Here is an 8,438-nt window from a genome sequence, read left to right as displayed (position 1 = left end):
AAAAAACACAAAAAGGCTAAATTAACCGAAATAGCTAGCATGTAGCAGAAATATTAGCTAAACCAAAATAACCTAAGAAACCTTAATAGCTGCCAAAATATTACAAAAAGCTAGCATAATACCATCATAAATTTCAACATCACTGCACTTTGACTCCATATAATATAAAGTAACGACTAATCGACTAAATTAAATTAGTCATTGTCTATTAGTCGACTAATCGTGGCAGCACTATTTTAAAGTTTTAAAAATTTAGTTTTAGTGTCCAATATCCTGTTTAGCCCGCAACATAAGATGTGTTTCGGATTTTGGCCCCCTCTGCGACACTTGAGCATGACACCCCTGATCTACATGATTTCAAAATAAAAGTTTTGTGAAGCTAAATTAAATTACAGACCAGTTAAATAAAAGTGAGAATTTCAGTATGGACAACAGATGAGTATTTTTTAAGAAAAACAAAAGAAACATTTTTTCTCAGTTTATTATTCAAACAGTGATCACTCTATCAGGGTGCAAGATCATATTTTCAATGTACAGCACAAGATAATTACAAAGGATGTAAGTGGAAGTAAACCAGACATTCTTCACTGTTTGTCAGCTTCCTCTCATCCAAGAAGATGCTTACAGAGTTAATTTGGTAAAAAAAATAGTGCTTGTAAACCATATTTTATGAACAAAATTGTCCTGATTTCCTTCACTCCAAACTGCTTTGCAGACCTCACCAGTAAGTGCTTCAAGCCTGGACTGTGAACATCATTTCATATCATATTCATGCATCAACGGAAAGATCCGGTCGGAAAACATTTCTATTGCAATCTCCCAAAAGGCCAAAGTTTACAAAAGCTTCCAGTGTCTTCAGCCTCAGACTTTATGGCATTTCACAGGGTTTCGCTGAAGCTGGTGGCAGCTTCAAGTGAGTAAAAATCATTCTTTTTTAAAAAAAAGATATAAATATAAGCATATCATCCGGTCAAATCAGCTTTAGATGAAGCCACAGTGTGCAGAGTTTATTTTGTTCCATCGTGGCCGAGTCTCTCTGCTCATGTGTACTCTGACTTGCGGATGTAGTTGGAAGGCACGTATCCCTGCTGGCCTCCCGCCTCCCCGAGCCACCATTCCGTGTTCCCGTTCATGTCCTGAAACTGCAGAATCCGCAGACGCTGATTGGCTGAGATGCTCAGCTCGTTGGTGCAGCGAGCGGTGAAGGAGTAGAGGGCGTAATAAATCTGGAAGAAACACAAAAGGAGTTAATTTGTTTTTGCCAAAACTAAATTTCGGGCTGTAGCTGTGGATCTTACTTGCTGGCTGTCAGGTTCATCTTTGGGTTCTGGTTCTGGTTTAGGCTCAATGTAGTCCTCTCTGGTGTAACCGGGCTTCTTCTGCCTTCCATTCTGTCTCCACTGGTGGGAGCTGTAGCTTTTCTCCGTACGTTCGTGCCGCTGTGAGCGACCGTTTCTTTGAGAGGAATACGAGTCCGTCTCGGAGAAGTCGGATGTGTCTTTGTTTCCGCTTCCGTAGCTGGCATCGTAGGAGTCTCTGTGACCGCCTGAGCTCCGGTACCGGGGCTCGGGGTCTCGGCGCTTCTGCTCTGAAAAGTCTCTGCGGTCCGAGCGAATTTGGGGCGAGGAGCTCATGGAGTTGCTCTGGCTGCCGGAATCGAGCGCGTCCCGGGGCTGGCTCCTGCGAGACGAGGCGGAGTCCAGAGACGGGTGTGGGGAGGACTGGCCCTGGGGCTGGCTGGTGGAGAAGCTGACGGTGGCCGTGTCCTGGTTGAAGGTCAGGGTGCTGTTGCTGTTCTGGCGGGAGAAAACGGGGGAGGAGCCGCCGTAACCGGACTCATTGGAGGACTGGCTCTCAATGGAGACGTCCGAGTGGCTCCTGCGCGGGTTGTAGGGTTTGAGAAAAGAGCTGTACACGAAACCCTTTGTAACTGCAAAGAAAAAAGCAGAAACAGACGAAAAATGAAAGCTGTGAGTGGCCCAGATGTGATATTGACCCCTCCCCCATTAGCTAAGCAGCTGCTCCACACCCCTCACTCTCCACTTGTAGGCCTGCTACCTAGGTCACCTTTTTCAAAATACCGGTTTTCCTATTGGTTTATCTCCATAGCAACCATTTTATTTTTTGTTCACCTGGGCGTGACAGACAGGTCTATGTGATTTTTTGAAGAATCGGCTCAAGTAGAATTTTGGATTTCCTTAGCAACGGAGTGTTTTTGTCAACCACGCCCACAATCTTAGTCCGTGTATATTGTGTGTTATATCGTTTTGCTCAGCTTGAGCGAAAGGATTCATCCATTACATTTTTTCCACTTTTACAGTAAATAATGTCCAAGCAATAGATGAACGCCACTTTTGCTAGCTCGCTACACTAACGCCATTTAATCTACAAACTTTAAAACCAACATCTTTTCACCAAGTAGTTTCCCAATGATTCTCAAGGAGTTAGGAAGAGATAGATTGAAATCTTTTTGGGGAAAATTCAAGATAGCAACCTCTTCCTGAGGTCAAAGGTCAATGAAGCTTGAATTGTATTGTAGATTAGTAGCGTGTATGTGAGATTTTTGTGACGATTGCACAAACAAAAGTTTTATTTTTCCATATTGTGGGAAAATGTGAAAATCAAATTTTAATTGGCTCTTTCTTTTTTTTTTTGGACGGTTTTGAATGTTGTGATGTCATCAATTCTTTGGGAGGGGTTGTTCACGATGCCGAAAAATCATTTTCTTTAGATACTAGCTAGGTTGGTGCAAATTGTAGCTAATTACAGAGTATTTTTTAGGGGTGAAATTTATGCTCAAGCGTGCAGTACGAAGGAAAAAATGCAAAAACAATCTGGTCCACTCTAGACATAACACACGTCCTATGGAGGGATTTTTGTGCCAATATATTACGAACAAAAGTCATAGATTTGAGATTAAAATGTCCTAAATTGCAAAGAACATGTTCAGTTTAATGAATAAAACTTCATAACTTACAGATGAAAATATTAAACATTTCTTTTCAAAAACCTTTTATTCGCAATATATTGGCACAAATATGACTTCATAATAACAAGCAGAAGATAATGGCGGACATCTTTGTTTGCTGTGAAGCTCAGTAGACGTAAATTACCTCCGTTGTCGATCAGCCAGCGGTTTTGGCTCCCCATGGGGTCCTGCTGCTTGATCACGCCCACGAGATCCCCCTCCTGAATGGAGATATCCAGATCCTGGGCAGCGTTGAAGTTCCTCTCCGCCTGGAAGAGGGTCTCAGGGCCGTAGCGAGCGAGCAGCGCCGTCCGGTGCTCGTCGGTCTGCGTGCTGCAGTTAGGCTGAAGAGGATTGGCGGTTCAGAGGAGAAACAGTGGAACAGTATTCATTCAAATACGACAAAGAAAACTCACAGGTCCTTGAATTTGCTTCTTAGAGGTTTGTTTTTCCAGAGTTTTCTTCTCCGTGGGCTTTTTAGTGGAGGTGGCGAGAGGGAGGTTTTCTGGGCAGAAGCTGAAGCTTTGGAGAAGTCGGAGGACGTAGTTGTATTCCTCCTGAAACTGTGTGATTAGGTTTCCACTCGTACCCACTTTATTGGAAAACTGCTGAGACAAGAAAAGAAACATGAATACATTTTTCAGTAGATATTTTGTTTATTGATTTCCTTTAAATTTTTGCTAGTTTTGCAACTTGATGAACACTTAATTGTGTTTTCTCTCACCTGCAGGAGCGGCCTGAGCTCGTCCAGCGTGGTCCTCATGAAGTCTTTCTGGGCCTGAGCGAAGGCCGTAACGCAGCCTAAGAACAGCTCCTCGGCCGTCTTCAGGAACTTGGGCAGCTCGTCTAGAAGTTGCGCGTTCAGCGCCTCGTAGTTGTTGCGCGCCACCCGCAGCTCCTCCTGCACGCGGCGGTCCTTCAGCCGCTCGGCTCGCTCCTTGCAGTTGTCGTAGTCCAGCAGCTTGTCGAAGCGTTTCTGGATGAGCTTGTACGGCCCGGCGAACATGGCGAGCAGCTGAGTCAGCGGGTTGATGACCAGCGTTTCTGTGCGTTCCTTCTGCTCAGGAGAACAGCAGAGACGGAGGTGAGATCGGTGTTTCAGGAGATGGAGGGAAAGCTAAAGAAGAAGACTCACAAACTGAGTGAACTGTCGGTCGCTGATGCAGCGGTGAGCTCGCTGAAAAGATTCGGGGTCCATCAAGCTGCGCTCGTTGTAGATGTCGCAGAAACTGATGGCGGCCAGGACTTTGACGGAGGCAGATTCCTGCAGAGAAAGATGTTTCAGTACAAGAGTACTCACTGCTGGAGTCTACGGGTCACCATTAAAGAGAAAATAAATATATGAGGATAAAATCATTAAAATATATGAAAAAAGTAAAAAAAAAAATACGAAAATTATGAATACAAAGTTTAAAAATTATGGGAATAAAATTTCAATTTATTTTAAAAAAAGTCAAGATTTTACAAGTAATAAGTTGTAAAAATTCTAAGTAAAAGGTTAAAATTGTTCAAGAATAAATAGTAAAATTATGAGAAAAATAGTCAAAATGTTATTGTGAATAAAAAGTCAACATTTTACAAAAATCAAGTCATAAAAATGATAAGAAAAAGTTAAAAATTTTACAAGAGTATATTGTAAAAATACGAGAAAAAAAATCTAATATTTTATGGGAATAAAGCTATAAAATTATGAGAAGAAAGTCAAGATTTTATGAGAGTAAAATTGCTAAATAAAAAAAAAAATGTCCTAATATACATGAACAAAACTGTAAAATTATAAGATTAAACTTAAAATATTACATGACTAAACCTGTGAAGATATGAAAAAAAAATTTATGAGTAAAATTGTAAAATTATAAGAAAAAAAGTCTACATTTTTCTATAAAAATAACCGTAAAAATTATTAGAAAAAGCTAAATATTACAAAAATAAATTGTAAAATTAGAAAAAAAAGAAAGTCAAAATTTTACAAAAATAAACTCATAAAATTAAAAGGAAAAAGTCTAAACCTTAAAAGAGAAAAAGTTGTGAAACTATTAATAAAAGTTTTCATCTTACGGGAATAGTTATAAAATTTCAAGAAAAAAATCAAAATTTTATGAGAGAAAAATTGGCAAATTTTTATTTAAAATGTCAGTTAATATTGGACTTCATTCTAATAAAGTTTAGAATAAACTTGTAACACTTAGACATTTTTTCACATAATTTTTTAATGGTTTTTTTCTCAAAATTTGGGAAATATTTTCATAATAGTAAGACTTTTTATTAAGATTTTATAACTTTATTCTCTGAATTTGTTTATTTTTTCTCATAATTATATGATTTTTTTCCAATATTTTTGATTACTTTATTCTTTTGAAATGGATACTTTTCCCCTCATAATTGTATGATGTAGTTCTGGTCAAATTTTGCCTTTTTTCTCATTTTACAACTTTGAAAAATCTATACTTTTTTGCAATAATTTTTCAATTTTATCTTCACAAATTGTGTCATTTTTTCCTCATAATCGTACAACTTTATTTTGGTAAAATTCCAACATTTGTTCATAATTTTAGACTTTTTTCCTCATAATTTAACAAGTTTAGTCTCTTAAAGTCTGTTATTTTCTCCTCATGTGGGGGCCCCAACACTCCATCGTACCGTACAGATTTTTTGTAGAAAAAAAGTATTTTTTTACCCTTAAATGCTGCAGATATAAGGAAATGTCTCTGATGAAAGTCTTGATCAGTCTCTCCTGCAGTCTGAACTTCTTTTCAGCTTCATCAAACACTTCATCCTTAAACTGTGGGAAAGTTGAGAAGTTTTTAGTCCAAATTAAACCAAAATTACAGATAGAAGAAATTGAAAATGAATTCCCACCTGAGGTGCCATTCCTGTGAGCTGCTTGAGGTGGCTGCTGACACGGTTGGACTTCTTAATGATGGAGTGCATGCTGAGCTTGGAGATCTTGTCGATGAACGTGTCTTCATCTCCTTTTCTGTATTTCATCACTGTAAACAAAAATATATAAATTCTGTTAGACACTTATATAAGCACAGTACAACATCTCAGTCAGGAGGAGAACTTGTACCCAGATCCTTCCGGCGCTTGTACTCGTTTATGTTCACGTTGATCTCCTTGACGACCTGCACAGCTTTCGTGAGCTGCGGTCTGTCGTGGTGGCTCTCCGGAGTGGCGCCCAGCAGCTCGGTCAGCAGCAGAGGGTACCGCATCACCCGCTGCACCGGTTTGATCAGGAACGAGCCCAGGTTGATGTAGTTGGCTTTGCCCCTAAAGGAGGAGGAGTCAGAAACGTCACGGCCGTGTTTCAACCTCCAGAAACTGAGTTTGGAAATTACCCACAAACCACTGCTACAAGATATATTATCATATGGATGGAGGAATCCAATGATAAAAAAGCATCATCACATATTGGTATATTCTGATGATGCTTAGGAGCCTTTAAAGAGCAGAGGAGGAGAGGTTGATTTGCTTAGTTTAAATGCCATCGACAGGACAAATTTATTATTCTAAATTAAATTCCAAACTCTAGCATTTAAAAGGATGAAATATCTAAGTATATTGGTCTAAATTCCAGCAAGTTTGCCGTTTTAAGACACTCACTTAGACAGAAAAACTTGTTTTTACTAAATTAAATGTTAATTAAATAAAATTTAAGCTTGAATTAGGCTAAAAAAATAGAAATTTTGATCTGAAAATGTGTTATCTGTATCAATAAAATGTTAATTGTTAGATCATTGTGGCTAATTGAAGCTAATTAAACAAAAAATAGATTAAAAAAATCTTGAAAAAATTTAATTTGTGATAAAATGTTTTGCCTAAAAAAGTAACTGCAATTCTTCTTTTGTCCAGTAGGTGGCATTGCTCCCTCAGAGTCAACAAACTACTTTTATGGTCCATGAAGGTGAGAGTGGAGAATTGGGGGCATTAATGTTCGTTTTCTGCACCAACGCTCGCCACAGAATATTAATGAGCCAGCACCAACGTCTCCAAAGCACCACAGTGAGGGCACACGCTCAGGTATAGAGCTACAACAAGCAGACACAACCACCACATGACGGAGTGTTAGTGAGCAGCACACATGCGGTCAGGATGATGCTGGAAACCATGCCGACACACTTGTTTGGAGGAACTTACCAGTTTCGGTATATGGCTCTGTTGAAGGAGAGATAACAAAAAAATGATTTACACTGAAAAAGTTTATTTTTTGTTTAAAACTGGACTTTTACCAGAGCGTCAAACACACTCGATAAAACTTTATGCAAACCACAACAGGAACTTTAATGACCGTTTCATTGTTTAATACAGATTTAAAGAAAAGCTTAAGAAATGACAGAAAACGTGGACAAAGAGATTAGATCGGAGCTCTTTGCTGTCCTGAAGCCTTTCCTTTTCCTCCCACTTTGTGTTTATCCTCAAACCCTTTTCTGTTTAGCACAAGAAAAATGAGTCAGGCTTTGAAAATGGACTGGCTGAACCAGGTAGGGCGCATTCTTCAACTGCTTTACATTACTGAGGTCGACTGAAAGTCAGAGCGAGAGCACGAAACTCTGATACGTCACTGCCGTGGGTTCAAGGAATTCAAAAGAAAACATCTTTGAATTTTAATGTTTTTTTAATAAATACTAATAAAGTTTTCTAACAGCTTTATCATTTTTGCATAAGTGTTTTCAACCACGGTCAGGAAACCCAAAAACTGATACCCACACCTTTTATTTTTGTTTGTTTGGACTCACCTCAGCCGCTCCAGACACTCCAGAACGTGGCGCTGGATGCTTTCGTCCTTCTCGTACGTCTCCAGCAGTGAAATAGCATCGTCGTGGTTTTGGCAGTAGAGCTTGTAGACCTCTTCCAGCTGAGATCTGAAGTCCAGAAATGTTTTTCCTGAAAGAGAGAAAAACGGAAAAGTAGGACAGTAAGAAATCCTTTAATGCATGTGTCAAAGTCAGGCCCGGGGGCCGGACCCGGCCCTCCAGATCATTGTATTTTATTGTTATTAATGGACCTCTGTTTTCTTGGGCTTATTTCTAACATGTATAATTTAAGTAAAATATTGAAAGTTGATTTTTTTCTGGAATAATATTCCTGCCTTCTTATAATTCATAACTGTATGAAAAAGTTACAGTTTTAAAGTTGTAAAAATTGTCATTCTGCTACATTTTGGACAATTTTAGATTTTTTAGGCTATTTTGGAGTTTAGCTAATATTTCAGCTACATGCAAGCCATTTTGGCTAATTTAGGCTCATCTTTTTTTAGTTTTTTAGGCTATTTAGGAGTTAGGCTAATATGAAAACATGCTAGCTGTTTAGGCTAAATTAACCTTTTTTCAGTTTTTAAAGCTGTTTTGAAGTTTAGCTATTTTTTCAGCTATATGCTAGCCGTTTTGGCTAACCTAAGTTTTTTTTTTGTTTCTTTTTTAGGCTAATTTGGCATTTACTTAATATTTTTGCTGGCTATCAGCTTCATCAT

At 38.7% G+C, this 8,438-nt stretch overlaps 1 protein-coding gene across 4 annotated transcripts in view; it reads right to left on the bottom strand.

Moving 5' to 3' along the window:
* Window positions 1–465: 465 nt before the first annotated feature.
* LOC112154447 (dynamin binding protein) overlaps window positions 466–8,438 on the bottom strand; it is a 51,386-nt gene continuing 43,413 nt past the window's right edge. For 2 of the 4 annotated variants that reach the window (XM_024285386.2, XM_024285390.2), the window contains 11 exons: window positions 7,705–7,852; window positions 7,106–7,123; window positions 6,039–6,238; window positions 5,828–5,958; window positions 5,646–5,750; window positions 4,104–4,232; window positions 3,693–4,025; window positions 3,385–3,576; window positions 3,114–3,312; window positions 1,299–1,930; window positions 466–1,226 (listed from right to left, as the gene is read on the bottom strand). In XM_024285386.2, coding sequence (XP_024141154.1) covers window positions 1,041–1,226; window positions 1,299–1,930; window positions 3,114–3,312; window positions 3,385–3,576; window positions 3,693–4,025; window positions 4,104–4,232; window positions 5,646–5,750; window positions 5,828–5,958; window positions 6,039–6,238; window positions 7,106–7,123; window positions 7,705–7,852 — 2,273 coding nt within the window. In that variant the 3' untranslated portion in view covers window positions 466–1,040. The remainder of the gene's footprint in view (window positions 1,227–1,298; window positions 1,931–3,113; window positions 3,313–3,384; window positions 3,577–3,692; window positions 4,026–4,103; window positions 4,233–5,645; window positions 5,751–5,827; window positions 5,959–6,038; window positions 6,239–7,105; window positions 7,124–7,704; window positions 7,853–8,438) is intronic. The other 2 variants (XM_024285387.2, XM_024285388.2) reach the window with 2 other exon arrangements.

This window comes from Oryzias melastigma, linkage group LG19, assembly GCF_002922805.2.
Source record: "Oryzias melastigma strain HK-1 linkage group LG19, ASM292280v2, whole genome shotgun sequence".
Classification (NCBI taxonomy): domain Eukaryota; kingdom Metazoa; phylum Chordata; class Actinopteri; order Beloniformes; family Adrianichthyidae; genus Oryzias; species Oryzias melastigma.
The sequence above is the reverse complement of the archived record's forward strand: the minus strand, read 5'-3'. Positions and strand labels throughout refer to the sequence as shown.